Consider the following 18895-nt stretch of genomic DNA (forward strand, 5'->3'; position numbering starts at 1 on the left):
AACCAGAGTTGGTGCTTCTGCAGAGCTTAAGGTGATGCACATGTAGGCAAGTCATGATGCTGATTCAACTATTAGATGGAAACTAAACCATCAAACTAAATCTGATGGAAAACATGATCTCTCACTGTTATCTGCAAACATCGGTGAAATCAGCAGCTTCTAAAGTTCATCTGTGTTCATTCAAAATGATCATCAGTCTGATTATTAGCAAACTGCTCCACAGTCTCCTTCAGCAGCCGCTACATGTCATCAGAAATACAAGATCATTGACCTGCTGCTGGGAGGAAGATTGATGATAAGAACAAGATGAATCTTTGATAGGAAACTTAGTGTGGATTACTACATTAATGAAAGGTCTTTGAATGCACCACCATGGCCTGTATTACCATAAAAAGCTGAACAGAAGCTCAGAAATGATCAGCTGAGAATAAAGCAGCTGCTCTAAAGGGGTTTGATCATCAGTTTTAGACTAGAACAAGTAAAACAATCAACTAGAAGATAAATGAACTTGTTTCTCCATCAGCAGTTCTGACTCTGATCCAAAGGAAGAAAGTTTATCAGGATAGAAGATCAGAACACATCAAACACTGTTCTACATCCAGACTTTCTGATTATTGCTCAGTTCCTGCTAACAAACCCAAACATCATCCCTTATTAATTATCATCAGAGCTAATTATTAATCCATCATTAATATACAATTTACAGTGAAACCAGGAATATTTGGATCCACTTCAAACTAGAGCCACTGTGGGACACTTTAGAGTTCTGGGCTTCACTGTTTAACTTTAATGACATTATTAGACTGAGACTGAATTCAGGGTTTTTCCTTCAGGATCCAACAGAACCTCCAACCAGAACCAGAACCCAGCTGTGTTTCCTTAAAGAGCGACTGGTCAACGGATCATTATATTGATTTTAAATCAGACCAACCTTCAGCTGCAAAGAGGTGAGCTCTGTCTAAATGTTTTAACTGTTTGAAACTGAATCGACTCATTTTTCCACTAATTCAGTCTCCAGTGAGTTCAGGGGAAACATTGTTGGAGGTGTTTCTAAGTGTCTGTAGTTCACCTGTTGGTCCAGCAGGGGTCAGGCTGATTTCTGCTGAAGCCAGAATTCAGATGAATCATTTTATAGAAAAAAATCAATGACAGAATAATTTGTTCCCAGTTCAGACTCTAGTCGATTGCTTTATTCCTGACTTTGTGTTTCTGACACGTTTCTCACACAGTTTTAGTTCATTTGTTGAATAAGATGATTTTCAAACAGAATTACTTTAAGGAAACACATAATTGAAGATAAATGACCAAATTAAAGACCAATCCATAAATAATTTACCTCTAGAAATGCCTAAACTTCCCTTTCAAAAGCCTGTTTTCATCTGATTTATTTTTGCTTTAATCTCAAACTAGAATATAAAAGAAATGTTATTTTTAATTTTTTTAAAAAAGTTCTTGATTTCAAGTAAAGAAATGCCTTGTTGCAGCCTTACTGAGGACCAACATTATTTCTGTACATGAATCCTGTTAGCTTTCTGCAGATGTTGGACCATGTCTATCATGGAGAAAACAGATTAAACTCAGGATGTAAATTTCTTAACCTTTCTTTGGACGTTGTTCTGTCTGATTAACTTGCCTTCATTGTTCTCACACAGGCTGCTGCTCTGGAATATGTTCATGAACTAATCAGTTAAGATTTAATAACTGTGTCTCCAGCTTCCTGTCAGTCATTGAAACAGCAGCTAAAGCCTCTGATCACAGACTAGGATTAGATTTACTGATCCTTCAGTAGAGTTAGATTTAGGGATGGGAAACGTTGGTAAGAAGACATTTCTCTAAGAAACTACAACAGCAGCTGCAGCTTAATGAAACTGAAATATTTCAGAGACATTTAAAAAAAAAAGACTGAATGGTTGTTATTGATTTAACAGTTTTTAAATGATATTTGGTCAATTATTAATTCAATTATTTTATGAAATATTAAACCTATGATATTTAATGGATTTAGAATATTTTCACTTCTGTATAATGCTGAGCATCAGAAACTCAAACTCTAATCAGGTAGGAGCTTCTTTGCTACAGAAAGTCGTCCCTGAGAGAAGTGAAAAGACATAAAGCTTTAGGATCAGGACACCAGAAGGACCTTGGTCTTTGTCTGTTTGTTGTTCTACAGAATGTGAGTTAATGCTTCCTGGTTCCTCCACAGAGTGAACCAGCAGAACTCAGAGGTTCCCAGTGCTCCATCTGCCCAGCAGCATCAAACCCAGCTGGACTCCATATTTATGGTCTGTACATGAACTACAACTACTTCTCCATGGGTTCTGTTCAGTCATCTCCATGCTGCACTTTGTGGACCAGAGGACTGTCAGTCTGTCCAACATGGATCTGATGTTTGGCTCCATGATCTCAGTCTGATGTGTCCTTCATTTATTGTTCTGTTCAGCTGCTGGAGGAAAACATTGTTAGTTTTGTGAAGAAGGAGCTGAAGAAGATCCAGAAGCTTCTGAGTCCAGATGATCCAGAAGCTCAAAGGGAGGATGAGGAGGTGTTGGAAGGAGAGGATGAAGAGCAGAGGAGGAGCAGAGAGGCTTTGGTGAAGATCACCCTGACCTTCCTGAGGAGGATGAAGCAGGAGGAGCTGGCTGATCGTCTGCAGAGCAGTAAGAGGATTTCTATAAAGATTTAACATGATGGATAAATTATTAATTTATTCCATAAGAACAGAAAATGAGTTGAAAGGAATTATTTCAATGCTAACAATAAACCTTCATCTTTCAGAGCTTTTTGCTTCAGTTTGTCAACATAACCTTAAATCCAGTCTGAAGCAGAGGTTCCAGTCTGTGTTTGAGGGGATCGCTAAAGCAGGAAGTCCAACCCTTCTGAACCAGATCTACACAGAGCTCTACATCACAGAGGGGGGGACTGGGGGGGTCAATGATGAACATGAGGTCAGACAGATTGAAACAGCATCCAGGAAACCAACCAGACCAGAAACAACAATCAGACAAGAAGACATCTTTGAAGTCCCACCTGGAAGAGATCAGCCAATCAGAACAGTGATGACAAAGGGAGTGGCTGGCATTGGGAAAACAGTCTTAACACAGAAGTTCACTCTGGACTGGGCTGAAGGCAAAGCCCACCAGAACATCCAGTTCATATTTCCATTCACCTTCAGAGAGCTGAATGTGCTGAAAGAGAAAAAGTTCAGCTTGGTGGAACTTGTTCATCACTTCTTCACTGAAACCAAAGGAATCTGCAGCTTTGATCACTTCCAGGTTCTGTTCATCTTTGATGGTCTGGATGAGAGTCGACTTCCTCTGGACTTCCACAACAAGGAGATCCTGACTGATGTTACAGAGTCCACCTCAGTGGATGCTCTGCTGACAAACCTCATCAGGGGGAAACTGCTTCCCTCTGCTCTCCTCTGGATAACCACACGACCTGCAGCAGCCAATCAGATCCCTCCTCAGTGTGTTGGCATGGTGACAGAGGTCAGAGGGTTCAATGACCCACAGAAGGAGGAGTACTTCAGGAAGAGATTCAGAGATAAGAAGCAGGCCAGCAGGATCATCTCCCACATCAATAGATCTAGAAGCATCCAGATAATGTGCCACGTTCCAGTCTTCTGCTGGATCACTGCTACGGTTCTGGAGGATGTGTTGGAGACCAGAGAGGGAGGAGAGATGCCCAACACCCTGACTGAGATGTACATCCACTTCCTGGTGGTTCAGACCAAAGTGAAGAAGGTCAAGTATGATGGAGGAGCTGAGACAGATCCTCACTGGAGTCCAGAGAGCAGGAAGATGATTGAGTCTCTGGGAAAACTGGCTTTCAATCAGCTGCAGAAAGGAAACCTGATCTTCTATGAATCAGACCTGACAGAGTGTGGCATCGATATCAGAGTAGCCTCAGTTTACTCTGGAGTGTTCACACAGATCTTTAAAGAGGAGAGAGGGCTGTACCAGAACCAGGACAAGGTGTTCTGCTTCGTCCATCTGAGTGTTCAGGAGTTTCTGGCTGCTCTTCATGTCCATCAGACCTTCATCACCTATAAAATCAACCTTATGGAAGAAGAACAAAAAAAGACTTCCTTTTTACCTAAATTATCTAAGAAAGTGAAACTAAGAAGTCTCCATCAGAGTGCTGTGGACAAGGCCTTACAGAGTCCAAATGGACACCTGGACTTGTTCCTCCGCTTCCTCCTGGGTCTTTCACTGCAGACCAATCAGACTCTCCTACAAGGTCTGATGACAAAGACAGGAAGTAGCTCACTGACCAATCAGGAAACAGTTCAGTACATCAAGAAGAAGATCATTGAGAATCTGTCTGCAGAGAAAAGCATCAACCTGTTCCACTGTCTGAATGAACTGAATGATCGTTCTCTGGTCCAGGAGATCCAACAGGCTCTGAGATCAGGAAGTCTCTCCACAGATAAACTGTCTCCTGCTCAGTGGTCAGCTCTGGCCTTCATCTTAGTGACGTCAGGAGAAGATCTGGATGAGTTTGACCTGAAGAAATACTCTGCTTCAGAGGAGGTTCTTCTCAGGTTGCTGCCAGTGGTCAAAGCTTCAAACAAAGCTCTGTGAGTACCGACAGAATTTGGGTTTTCCTGATAAAACCAGGAAAGAGTGACTATTATCCTGGTAAAACTAATGTTATCAGTTTTATAAATATACCTTTGATTTAAATAAACACTAGTCAGGTTGCTTTACAGAATATGATTTAGCTAAGAGGCCTGACAAATAGTTTTTTAATCACGGTACAAAATGATTTCTTTTATCAAAGTAGAAAATAAATATTAAATTTTTTGTTTTTTTTAGTTTTGTTAATCATGAATTATGTTCATCCTCGCTAGACCTAGAAACAGATGAAGTCACACATATACACTCACCGGCCACTTTATTAGGTACCCCATGCTAGTAACGGGTTGGACCCCCTTTTGTCTTCAGAACTGCCTCAATTCTTGGTGGCATAGATTCAACAAGGTGCTGGAAGCATTCCTCGGGGAGTTTGGTCCATATTGACATGATGGCATCACACAGTTGCCGCAGGTTTGTCGGCTGCACATCCATGATGCAAATCTCCCGTTCCACTACATCCCAAAGATGCTCTATTGGATTGAGATCTGGTGACTGTGGAGGCCATTTGAGTACAGTGAACTCATTGTCATGTTCAAGAAACCAGTCTGAGATTATTCCAGCTTTATGACATGGCGCATTATCCTGCTGAAAGTAGCCATCAGAAGTTGGGTACATTGTGGTCATAAAGGGATGGACATGGTCAGCAACAATACTCATGTCTGGCCATTCTCCTCTGACCTCTCACTGGATGTTTTTTCTTTTTCGGACCATTCTCTGTAAACCCTAGAGATGGTTGTGCGTGAAAATCTGGCACCAACAATCATGTCACGTTCAAAGTCACTCAAATCACCTTTCTTCCCCATACTGATGCTTGGTTTGAACTGCAGGAGATTGTCTTGACCATGTCTACATGGCTAAATGCACTGAGTTGCCGCCATGTGATTGGCTGCTTAGAAATTAAGTGTACCTAATAAAGTGGCTGGTGAGTGTTAGCTTTTAAGCAAGAAATGTCATGTCATCTTAATACTATATCATTGCTTATTTTTATAATGTGCCTTCTTTTTGTCCTTTATAATCTTCAACTTTATTTTTTAATTACTTATATTTTTAAAAAGTTATTTTTATGCAGGTTATAATATTTTTGTCTGTTTTATTCTTCCTTTGTATTTTTTTACCCTAGTTATTTCTTCGCCGCTATTTATTTCTACCTGCCCTTTTTTACATTTCTGTCTGCATTTCTGCCTCATTCTGCGAATGAGGAGGGGGTGTGTCCTAGAGAGTCAACTTCTGCTCATTGGTTGGTTAGCATTTTACTACATTGGTAAAATCTACAGGAGGAGAGTCTGAAGTCAAGTCTGAAGTCATTAGAACGCGAGTAGGGACTCGTATCCTTGACAAGAACATACTTGGTGGGGACAAACTTTGCCAAATACAACAAAAAATCGGCATCATAGCCAGCGGTCCTTTACACACGGCTATGCCGAGAGAGGGCCGCTGCAGACGGGCTGCCGTTAGATCTGGCTGTCGTTAGCTTCGGAGCTCCGCTGCTTGCCACGGTCCTCTCAAGTTCAGAACATTTTCTTTTAAATTACGCATTAAATCTGTGAATGGGCCATATGGTGATGCTTAATATAATGTTCTCACCTCAAATCATCTTAAAACGTACTTTTATTGAACAACAGCAACAGAAAAGAGAAGATGTAACTTAGTACTCTGAGCTCTGTGAGTTAAGAAGATGGCCGCCAACCAATGAGCAGAAGGTGACTCTCTAGGTCACCCCCCCTCTTCATTTGCATAATGAGGCAGAAATGCATAAAGAAATGTAAAAAGGGTGGGTAGAAATAAATAGGGTTAAAAAATACAAAGGAAGAATAAAACAGACAAAAATATCATAACATGCTCATAAATAAATACTTAAAGGTATAAGTAATAAAAAAATAAAGTTGAAGATTATAAAGAACAAAACAATAAATAAGGTAAATATTACAAAGGCAAATAAATAAAGAAGCTAATTAAAAGAGTTATATACATTTATGTCTCACTGTATAATTTAATTTCTACTTAAATTTATTTGTTTATTGTATTTTTGGTGGCAATTAATTGTATGCTTATTTATTTATTGAGCATTTATTTACTTTTGTATTCATTTTTAAATATGGCAGAGTTGGTCCTCCATATAAAAGGACCAGCTAACATCGTATCAGTGATTGCTCCATTAACACAGGTGTGGGTGGTGATGAGGACAGGGCTGGAGATCAATCTGTCATGATTGAGTAAGAATGACGCCACTGGACACTTCAAAAAGAGGCTGGTGCTTGGCATCATTGTTTCTTCTTCTGTGAACCATGGTTATCTCTAAAGAAACACGTGCAGTCATCATTGCACTGCACAAAAATGGCCAAAACAGGAAAGAGAATCGCAGCTAGAGAGATTGCACCTCAGTCAACAATCTATGGCATCATCAAGAACTACAAGGAGAGAGGTTCCATTGTTCCCAAAAAGGCTAAAGGGCGCCCAAGAAAGACCAGCGAGCGCCAGGACCGTCTCTTAAAAGTGTTTCAGCTGCGGGATCGGGTTACCAGCAGTGCAGAGCTTGCTCAGGAATGGCAGCAGGCAGGTTAGAGTGCATCTGCATGCACTGTGAGGCGGAGACTCTTGGAGCAGGGCCTGGTCTCAAGGAGGGAAGCAAAGAAGCCACTTCTCTCCAAGAAAAACATCAGGGACAGACTGATATTCTTCAAAAGGTACAGGGAGTGGACTGCTGAGGACTGGGGGAAAGTCATTTTCTCTGATCAATCCCCTTTCCGATTGTTTGGGAGATCTGGAAAACAGCTTGTTGGGAGAAGACGAGGTGAGCGCTACCACCAGTCTGGTCTCATGCCAACTGTAAAGCATCCTGAAACCATTCATGTGTGGGGTTGCTTCTCAGCCAAGGGAGTCGGCTCTCTCACAGTCTGACCTAAAAACAGCCATGAATAAAGAACGGAACCAGAATGTCCTCCGAGAGCAACTTCTCCCAACCGTCCAAGAGCAGTTTGGTGATGAACAATGGCTTTTCCAGCATGATGGAGCACCTCGCCATAAAGCAAAGCTGATATCTAACTGGCTCAGGGAACAAAACATAGAGATTTTAGGTCCATGGCCTGGAAACTCCCCTGATCTTAATCCCATTGAAAACTTGTGGTCAATCATCAACAGATGCATGGACAAATGAAAACCTAGGAATTCTGACAAAATGCAAGCATTGATTGTGCAAGAATGCACTGCTATCAGTCAGGATTTGGTCCAGAAGTTGATTGAGAGCATTCTAGGGAGAATAGCTGAGGTCCTGAAGAAGAGGGGTCAACACTGCAAATATTGACTTGCTGCATTAACTCATTCTGTCATTAAAAGCTTTTGTTACTCATAATATGATTGCAATTGTATTTCTGTATGTGATGACAACATCTGACATACACACATGAAAACCTGAGGGCAGCAGATCATGTGAAAATATAATATTTGTGTCATTCTCAATAGCTTTGGCCATGACTGTATGTGGCTCTTAAGAAGTTCAAGTACAATTATTTAATTTTCTTTTTTTGCTGATTTAGAACCTGTTGAAATAACTGATGATTTATTTGTATTTTTTCTCCTTTAATGGATATTACTTTCAGTTTAATACCGTCTTAATGCTGGACTAAATATTCCCGATTTAGAATTCATTCCTTCTCAGACTAATATCTTTCCACTTAAACCCTGTTTGTAAAGATAAAATTTTTTGGTTTGCATTTCATCCTCCTCTACCTGCAAACCTGAACAGAGTCTTTAACAAACTATAAATGAAATCAAATTACTTGGCTCATTGTTTCAGCCGTTTCAAGCGTGGGGTGCAGTTACTGAAACGCTTCACAGTGTTTATTATTTTTCTATATCATTCGGTAACTGTGTATATATATATATATATATATATATAATGAAACCCTTTTCCACTATCAGGGAAAAAGCTGCAGTTTAATTTTCCAAAAGGAACATTAGGTCATGTTTGCAGCTCAGTCTGTCCAGATCAAACATTCATCCAGAGTTTAACCAGGTTACAGACATAGAAATGTTTTTAAGCTCAATGTTGTTTTGTGGGGTTTGGCATGCATGGCTCTGGTTTGAGCTTCAAGAGCCGCTGAAAAAGTTCATTTTGTCATCATTTTCATCTCTGCCTCTTCAGACTGAATGCCTGTAACCTCTCAGAGAGAAGCTGTGAAGGTCTGGCCTCAGTTCTCAGCTCCCAGTCCTCTAATCTGAGAGAGATGGATCTGAGTAACAACGACCTGAAGGATTCTGGAGTGGAGCTGCTGTCTTCTGGACTGAAGAGTCCAAACTGCAAACTGGAAATTCTCAGGTCTGAACATCAGTCCAGGACACACTTGAAGGCTTGTTTTATAACTAAATTTATGTAGAATGTTTATGTCATGAACTTTAACAAGTTACACTGAAAAATATTGAATTAGTTCACTAAACTCTGCTAGTGCTGTTTTATATGAAGGGAAAGGTGGACTGAACCAGAACTTGATATTAATACTTGGATCCTTTAATAGAAATTAGTTACATAGCTCTGCATTTAACTGAATTCCTCACCTAAAGCAATGTCAAGATGAATATAAACATTGTGGGTACTGGAAAAAAATCTGCTGGGATCCAATTAACTACCTATAAGATCCAATTAGTCTAAACACTATCCATCCTATTAACTTTGATGCCAAACAGTAAAACAATCTGTCTCTTGTGGTCAATCATCAAGAGATGGTGGACAAACGAAAACCTAGGAATTCTGACGAAATGCAAGCATTGATTGTGCAAGAATGGACTGCTATCAGTCAGGATTTGGTCCAGAAGTTGATTGAGAGCATTCTAGGGAGAATAGCTGAGGTCCTGAAGAAGAGGGGTCAACACTGCAAATATTGACTTGCTGCATTAACTCATTCTAACTGTCATTCAAAACTTTTGTTACTCATAATATGATTGCAATTGTATTTCTGTATGTGATGACAACATCTGAATCAGAATCAGAATCAAGTTTATTGCCAAGTAGGTTTGCACTTACAAGGAATTTGACTTGGTGTTGTTGGTGCAGAGAAAAAACAAAACAAAACAAAATAACAAAATAAGATAGAATATATATAAATATATATATATATATATATATATATATATATATATACACACAGAAGCTATATACAAACAGTAGACTGTGCGTTAATGTAACGCAGAAATCCTGAATGGGGGAGAGAAACATTGTCCAGTGTCACGGGCGGCTCTTGGCCTTGTTGATAAGGCCGATAGCAGATGGGAAAAACTGTTTTTGTGACGGGAGGTTCTGGTCCTGATGGACCGCAGCCTACTGCCAGAGGGAAGTGACTGAAATAGTTTGTGACTGGGGTGCGAGGGATCAGCCACAAACTTCCCTGCACGCCTCAGAGTCCTGGAGGCGTACAGCTCCTGGAGAGATGGGAGGTTGCAGCCAATCACCTTCTCTGCAGACCGGATGACACGCTGCAGTCTGCTCTTGTCCTTAACGGAGGCACCAGCGTACCAGATGGTGATGGAGGAAGTGAGGATGGACTCAATGATGGAGGAGTAGAACTGCACCATCATTGTCCTGGGCAGGTTGAATTTCTTCAGCTGCCGCAGGAAGTACATCCTCTGCTGGGCTTTCTTGGTGAGGGAGTCGATGTTCAGCTCCCACTTTAGGTCCTGGGAGATGATAGTTCCCAGGAAGCGGAAAGACTCCACAGTGTCAATGGTGGAGTCACAGAGGGTGATGGGGGGTAGCAGGGGCTGCGCTCTTTCTGAAGTCCACAACCAACTCCACTGTTTTTAGAGTGTTGAGCTCCAGGTTGTTCTCCCTGCACCAGGTCACCAGATGGTCAGCCTCCCACCTGTAGGCGAACTCGTCAGCATCGGAGATCAGTCCGATGAGAGTGGTGTCGTCTGCAAACTTCAGGAGCTTGACAGACTGATGACTGGAGGTGCAGCTGTTGGTGTACAGGGAGAAGAGCAGAGGAGAAAGAACACAGCCCTGGGGGGAACCAGTGCTGATGAGCTGTGAGTCAGAGAACTGTGCTCCCAGCTTTACGTGCTGCTTCCTGTCCGACAGGAAGTCTGTGATCCACCTGCAGGTGGAGTCAGGCACATTCAGCTGGGAGAGCTTCTCCTGGAGCAGAGATGGGATGATTGTGTTGAAGGCCGAGCTGAAGTCCACAAACAGGATCCTGGCGTAGGTTCCTGCGGAGTCCAGGTGCTGGAGAATGTGGTGAAGGGCCAGGTTGACAGCGTCATCTACAGACCTGTTGGCTCTGTAGGCAAACTGGAAGGGGTCCAGGAGGGGGTCCGTGATTTCTTTCAGGTGTGACAGCACAAGACGCTCAAAGGACTTCATGACCACAGAGGTCAGGGCGACGGGTCTAAAGTCATTAAGTCCTGTGGTCCTTGGCTTCTTGGGGACAGGGATGATGGTGGAGGATTTAAAGCAGGCTGACATGTCGCCAGTGAGGTGTTAAAAATGTCTGTGAACACTGGAGACAGCTGGTCAGCACAGAGCTTCAAAGTGGATGGAGTGACAGAATCTGGTCCAGCAGCTTTCCGGGGGTTCTGTTTTTTGAAGATTTTGTTTACATCTCTCTCTTTTATGGAAAGAGTTGTCACTGAGGAGGTGGAGGTGATCTGTTGGGTGGTGTTGTGGGGGGTGGATGCATGACTGTCCCTCTGTCTGTCGAAACGACAGTAGAAGTTGTTCAGGTCGTTGGCTAACTGTCGGTCGTTCATGGAGTGGGGGGCTTTAGGCCTGTAGTTTGTTATCTGCCTAAGCCCTTTCCAGACAGAGGCAGAGTCGTTGGCAGAAAGATGGTTTTGCAGCTTCTCAGAGTACAGTCGTTTAGCCTCTTTCACCGCCTTGCTAAACTTGTATTTTGCATCTTTGAATCTGCATTTATCTCCGCTCCTGAAGGCCTCTTCCTTGTCCAACCTAAGTCTTCTGAGTTTGCCAGTGAACCAGGGTTTGTCATTATTGTAATTCACCCTGGTTCGTGATGGAATACAGCAGTCCTCACAGAAGCTGATGTATGATGTCACAGCCTCTGTGAACTCATCCAGACTGTTGGTAGCAGCCCTGAAGATGTCCCAGTCAGTAGAACCCAAACACGCCTGAAGATCCTCCACAGCCTCACTGGTCCAATTCTTTGATTTCCTCACCACAGGTTTGCAGAGCTTTAGTTTCTGTCTGTAAGCAGGAATCAGGTGGACCATGACGTGGTCGGATTGGCCCAGTGCAGCACGGGGGACAGCGTGATAAGCATCTCTGATGGTGGTGTAACAGTGATCCAGAATGTTATCCGCTCTGGTCGGGCATTTAATAAACTGTCTGTATTTAGGAAGATCATGACTGAGGTTACCTTTATTAAAGTCACCAAGGACAATAACTAAGGAGTCCGGGTTGCTCCGCTCCACACTCAGTATCTGATCAGCGAGCGTCCGCTGTGCGTCCTGCACGTTTGCATGCGGCACGATGTAGACACCGACCAGAAAGAATGAAGCGAACTCGCGGGGTGAATAAAAAGGCTAACAGTTTATGATGAAATATTCCAGGTCTGTTGAACAGTGCTGCTGGATCACTGTCACGTCGTTGCACCAGCCGCTGTTGATGTAAAAACAGATCCCTCCACCTTTCACTTTGCCGGAGAGCTGTGCGTCTCTGTCCGCTCTGTGGAGTTGGAAGCCTGCCAGCTGCAGCGCAGAGTCTGGGATCAATCCACACAGCCATGTTTCCGTAAAGCATAAAACAGCAGATGAGGAGAAATCCCTGTTATACCCCAGCATCAGTTGAAGTTCGTGCAGTTTGTTGGGAAGGGAACGCACGTTGGACAGGATCATGCCCGGTAGCGCTGAACGAAGACTGCGCTTGCGGTGCCGCACGAGCGCACCAGCGCGTTTTCCTCTCCTCCGGCGTTTCGCTGCATGAGCAAAGGTGAGCGCACCTTTTACCAGAATGTCCAAAATTTCCAGCGCAGGGAGAAGAAAAGTGGGGAATAAATCCTCTGGTGATGTTGCCCTGATGTTCATGAGCTCTTCTCTGGTGAAAGAGCTCCGGGTAGCATCGCAAAAACCAGAGTTAAGTAGTAAAAAGAAACTAAAAAGTGCGCACCAACACACCGTGGCTGCCATCTGCGGCGCCATCAGGAGAGAAGACATACACACATGAAAACCAGAGGGCAGCAGATCATGTGAAAATATTTTCATCTCTGTCTCTTCAGACTGAATGCCTGTAACCTCTCAGAGAGAAGCTGTGAAGTTCTGGCCTCAGTTCTCAGCTCCCAGTCCTCTAATCTGAGAGAGATGGATCTGAGTAACAACAACCTGAAGGATTCTGGAGTGGAGCTGCTGTCTTCTGGACTGAAGAGTCCAAACTGCAAACTGGAAATTCTCAGGTCTGAACATCAGTCCAGGACACACTTGAAGGCTTGTTTTATAACTAAATTTATGTAGAATGTTTATGTCATGAACTTTAACAAGTTACACTGAAAAATATTGAATTAGTTCACTAAACTCTGCTAGTGCTGTTTTATATGAAGGGAAAGGTGGACTGAACCAGAACTTGATATTAATACTTGGATCCTTCAATAGAAATTAGTTACATAGCTCTGCATTTAACTGAATTCCTCACCTAAAGCAATGTCAAGATGAATATAAACATTGTGGGTACTGGAAAAAAATCTGCTGGGATCCAATTAACTACCGATAAGATCCAATTAGTCTAAACACTATCCATCCTATTAAATTTGATGCCAAACAGTAAAACAATCTGTCTCTTGTGGTCAATCATCAAGAGATGGTGGACAAACGAAAACCTAGGAATTCTGACAAAATGCAAGCATTGATTGTGCAAGAATGGACTGCTATCAGTCAGGATTTGGTCCAGAAGTTGATTGAGAGCATTCTAGGGAGAAAATCAGAGGTCCTGAAGAAGAGGGGTCAACACTGCAAATATTGACTTGCTGCATTAACTCATTCTGTCAGTAAAAGCTTTTGTTACTCATAATATGATTGCAATTGTATTTCTGTATGTGATGACAACATCTGATAGACACACATGAAAACCAGAGGGCAGCAGATCATGTGAAAATATAATATTTGTGTCATTCTCAATACTTTTAAACCATGACTGTATGAGCATTTCTGAACACCTAACTGCTGCAGTGCAGCATGGCTTTTACCTTCGTCAAACAGCACTTCAATTATATACAGTGATCTTCCATTTCAGCCATTAAATCATAGTGGTCTGTTGTTTTACCGAGCTGCCTGCGGCGTCTCCCAGCAGACTTTTTGTGACCCAGATCAAATCCGGGTCCTTCAACTTGGTTGAAATCAAAAAATTAAAAAAGCATAATGAACAATCCGTAATCAGCATTATTTTTTTTTTTTTTCTTTCATTTTCGATTTTGTGCAAAAACGCAGATAACGGAAAACCGTTCATTATCTGTTTTTTTTTTTTTTTGTTTTAGAAGCAAACAGTGAGAAAAGAAGTGTATTTTTGCATTTTTAAATTTCGGTTTGGTTGGATTTACTACCAGTCATCTCAGTAAAAGAATAAATAAAATGCATCACTGCAATCAAGCCAGTGGAAATGCTTCTATATGCTTCTATGCAACAATAAATAATTATAACCACCAATTATAACCACTAATTAATTAATCAATACTCAGATATATGTTGATTTAATCAGCTTTCAAAGATAAATAATTAAAACACTTCTTCAACATTAATGTTTAAGGCCCAGTAATAGCTGAGGTGGGTTAGCAATGGATAAATAATAATCAATTAACGGTTAGAATGATTATTGAATGACTCGTGTCATTTAACATGTTAAGTTAATTAATTAACTAATAAACACGCCTTGATCTGGACCTTCACAAGTCATTAGAACATGTTCTGGTTCTGCTTTAACTTGGTTTACTACTTTAAACTTTCAGTCAAATATTTTTTCTACATTTTCTTTCATTATTTTAGTTTTAACCTGTCTCTCCAGTTGCTTCAACACGTCTTTTATTCTTTATTCAGATTAAATCGCTGCAGTCTCTCAGAGATCAGCTGTGCTTCTCTGGGCTCAGCTCTGAAGTCCAACCCCTCCCATCTGACAGAACTGGACCTGAGCGACAACGTCCTGGAAGATGATGGAGTGAAGCAGCTCTGTGGTTTTCTCCAGTCTCCCCTCTGCAAACTACAGAAATTGAGGTCAGTCACCATGTTTTAGTGTAGTGCTGATATTTCTGATGGTAAAGTTGTGTTGACTCTAAACTGCAGACATATGGCTGATATTCTACTGATCCACACTGAGGATCTTCAGGCTAAAGTCTGATTTCTTCTTCCCTGCTTTGATCCAGTTAAAGTTTATTTCTTTTTCAAACTTCCTCTCATGATTTATTCAATAATAAGCAAGAAATATGAAACAATGAGTTGAATTTCAGTGTGGGGTTGCAGCATTGTCCAGAACTATTTTTCTCTCTTCTGTAAATGGGTGAACTACAAGAAAATAATTTCCTTTCCTTCTACTAAAGTAGTTCTGATTGTGATTATTTTACGATTCAATCCCGCTTTCCAGAGGGAAAATAATGTTCTTATAGTTCACTAATTTTATCAGTTGGTGCATTCACACCAAACACTACAACCTGTGAAAATGTCCCCAGGTTTGTCTGCTTCTGTTTGCTTTGAAATGTTCCTGGCCAGTGAAAGCAGCCTTTGATAGAGTGGGTCATAATATCCTGTGATCTGGTTTGGAGCATTCGGTGGGGATCCGAGGAAGAGCAGTGCAGTGGTTCACATCCTTTCAAAGTCATTGAACATTTAGTGTCAGTCTGTGAAATTCTTTGTCCTCCACTGCTCCTCTTTTATATGGAGTTCCTCAGGGTCCTGTTTTATAAAGGTGGACGATACCGGGAATTTCCAATCGATGCAATACCAAGTTAATGCAGGGTCAGTATCGCAGCTATCAATACCTTACAGTTACTTTTTACATTTAAGCTTGATGTATCCTGGAACTGGACCTTTCAGTGTTTCTGTGATTTTCATTTTATTATTACAGTTGAATAATAATAGTATTACTAATGCAATATTCAGAGTGTTATTTTCCTAATTTACCTCTCATATTATATCTTTCAATTCCTAAGTAATTTTGTGCACTTGCCTGTTGCTTTAATTGTATAAATTGTTATATTTGGGATAAATAATTGATTAGCTAATGTTTTACCACTTAGAGAAATGTTTTAATGAAATAAATTTACTGGGTTCTTTCAAGGTCTTAATTCCACTTTCTGAGTGGGCTACAGTGACATATGACATATAGTATCTACTTTGAAAGATAAAGGTATACTGGAGAATGTTCTTTTTCCAGGTGGATCATTAAAATAAATAAATGGTAGTAATACCAGTGGTGAGTCTGACATAGTGGAAAAATTGCAAATCTTCTCTTGGAAAGTAAGCATGTATGAGCGATGCAAACAGTAACTTTTAAACTGAGCTTGCACGAGGAGAAATGGGCTCATGCCCGCTCTCGCACGCAATTACTAGGCGTTCCCTCTCAGGAACGGATACATGGTTATTCCTGTGCATTTATTTTAAGCGGAGAGGGCGGGTCTTTTCAAAGATTTGTGAAAATCCTCCACTATAGCTTTAACATGAAGTGCTTCTGAAGGTGATCACTCTTATTTACCTGGAGATCGGAAAAGCCTTCATCAGTCATGTCTGTCTGAGGGTCTCTCTGGGCAATGAGCAAAGTCTCCTCTTCTCTCTCCATTTCTGTAGCTCAACGTTTTCTTGCTAATGGTTTTTCATGTTCTTTTTACAAACATTTAACCGGCCTTTTACAAACCATACAGCTTGCTGCTGTTTTCATTTATGGTATTTCCTGCTCTGACGGTCTCTATATCTCCTGCTATCGGAGCAGTGTGGTTGTTTGTATTTCGAGTGGAGAGAGAGCTGAGTGGGGGGGGCCAGGCTGACCCTGTGTGCTGATCAAGAGGGGAGGGGGGAGCAGCAATGCCTGTAATTATACGGACAGGGAGAGTGGTGAATCTGCAGCAGTTCGTTCATGCAGGAGAAAATAAAAAGTATTGATCCTGTTAAACGAATATTGTTCAATATCAATACCAACATTGGTATCGATAATATCGGCCCCAGGATCGATCCGCCCATCTCTACTGTTTTATGCTCCCTTCTTTTTACTCTTTATCTGCTCCAACTTGGATCCCTAGGAAACATGGGGTTTCTTTTCACTTTGATGCAGACGATAGTCAGATCTCCTGCTGAGGCAAAACAAAAACTCTTTTGAATCACTTCTGAAATTTTTGGATGATGTGAAAGCATGGATGGCTTTAAACTTTTTACATTTTAATGAAAAAAGATGAAAGTGATATTTTTTGGAGGCTCTTCAGAGAGCCTAGCTTTACACCTGGGCTATCTGGATCATTTTGTAAAACCAATGGCCTCAAACTTAGGTTTTAAAATTTAAAAAGAAATTTAAACAATTAATATCCAGTGTATCAGTAGAACAACTTTCTTCTATGACAGAGAGACAGACGGATACAGGCACAGGAAGACACACACACACAAACACACACCCACCCACATGCATGTGCGCCCGCACACACATATACATTCACTTGCATGCACCCGTGCGTGCACACACACATTCATTACCTTCTTCCATATGTCAGCTGCTGGCTCCTCAGACGTCGCTTAAAATTTGCTGTGTTCTTCCCTGCCTTGTTGAAGCTGGAGACTCTTTGCTGGCATCCTTACTGTGCTGTTTTCCTTCGTGTTGTAAATGAAATGGCTCCATACATCCAGGCGTTGTTGAACAAACTGCACACCGGTATCCGCAATTACTGCAAAGTTGAGCTATTAGTATAAGCCCTCTCCTACTACTGACTGAGAGCTGCGAGGCACTGTGGGACAGGCACCGTGTAGGGACAAATGGCACAACGTGTAATCTTCTATGACGCTCAAGAAACACTTATATTAACAATTACAAATTAATCATAAACAATTACATTTCTTAATGTAAATTTCATCTCTCTTAGTCTTGTTGACGAAAATCATTTTTTATTTTTGTCATATTTTTATTTTAGGGAACAATTTTTGTTTGTTATGGTCTCGTCATTGCCACGGGAAAATGGGGTGTTGATGAAATATTTTCGTCATCGTCATGGTTGACGAAATTAACATTGCCCCACACCCCCTGAAGGATAAGTCTTTACCTGTCATCAGGAGTATCACATACAGGCAGAAGGAAACACAGTGTCAAAAAGGTGTTCCTCCATTCAAGAGGAAATGTAATATTGATAAAATAATTTGTTAATCTTTAAGAGCTACAGGAATCAAATTGTCCCAGTACAAGGCTGAATCTAAAACAATCTAAGTAACTGGGAGCTTAATAATTGAGTCTTTCATGCCCACTGGTGAGATAAAACATTTTCTCAGAAGTTCCGATTGCACCTCGGTAGATACAGAGCTAAAAAACATAAGCAATATTTTTCTTACATACTTTCTGGTGGCCTGAGAACCCAAAGCCCACCGAACCCGGGAAAGATCCCCCTAAAAAAATATTTGATATTTAAAAGGGAGTCTCCTCACCTCTGAGCGGCCGCAGCTGTGTGTCTGGTCCATCAGTGGCTCTCCTCGTGTGATACAAGTTGTTGAGGTTCGGGCGAAAACACCATTTGTTAAAGATAGGCTCTGTGTATTTACCCTGATGCTCTATCTTTCTGGTTCTTGTGCCTGAAAAGAGATCACTCGAGACAAACTTTTTAAATAACACTTCATAACTTGTATTAAATAACCAGGAGACATGACAACACATTCTGATGGAAATTGTAATCTTAATCAGATCAGAGAAATTGTTTAGAGTTTACAGAAGGCAGCTGCTGCTCTCTGGGCTCACCTCTCAAGAAGTGGCCTGATTAACAGTTAAAAAGGCATTTTATACATCTCCAGTCTGCCACATCTTATTTCACATCATACACATTAGCAAATGATTAGACATCTATGGCTGCAGCTTTATCAAAATATTACACTTTGTTCTTAGCTGAAGGAAACCACTCTCATTCCAATTCCAAATCTTTGCCACATACAGACGGAAGATTATAACTGTATATCTAGGCAGAGGAACTGTCTTAATTAGATTAAATGTCAGTTCTGAGCGCAACAGGCTCGCGATAGCAAGGTGTAATAAACTTGCACACCTCCAATGTAATTATCCTAACAATGTTTAAGAAGACGACAATAAAAGCTTAAAA

The 18895-nt window shown here is 41.2% G+C and overlaps 1 protein-coding gene across 13 annotated transcripts in view; it reads left to right on the plus strand.

Annotated features, from left to right (window-relative positions):
- The window catches only part of LOC119771715 (NACHT, LRR and PYD domains-containing protein 12-like), a 54078-nt gene that overhangs the window by 7619 nt on the left and 27564 nt on the right, over positions 1-18895 (plus strand). For 6 of the 13 annotated variants that reach the window (XM_038267825.1, XM_038267824.1, XM_038267829.1 and 3 more), the window contains exons 4-9: positions 2204-2282; positions 2441-2657; positions 2776-4579; positions 8779-8952; positions 12860-13033; positions 14664-14837. In XM_038267825.1, coding sequence (XP_038123753.1) covers positions 2204-2282; positions 2441-2657; positions 2776-4579; positions 8779-8952; positions 12860-13033; positions 14664-14837 — 2622 coding nt within the window. The remainder of the gene's footprint in view (positions 1-2203; positions 2283-2440; positions 2658-2775; positions 4580-8778; positions 8953-12859; positions 13034-14663; positions 14838-18895) is intronic. The other 7 variants (XM_038267831.1, XM_038267837.1, XM_038267828.1 and 4 more) reach the window with 5 other exon arrangements.

This window comes from Cyprinodon tularosa, unplaced genomic scaffold, assembly GCF_016077235.1.
Source record: "Cyprinodon tularosa strain WSP-4 unplaced genomic scaffold, ASM1607723v1 ctg686, whole genome shotgun sequence".
In the NCBI taxonomy this organism is placed as follows: domain Eukaryota; kingdom Metazoa; phylum Chordata; class Actinopteri; order Cyprinodontiformes; family Cyprinodontidae; genus Cyprinodon; species Cyprinodon tularosa.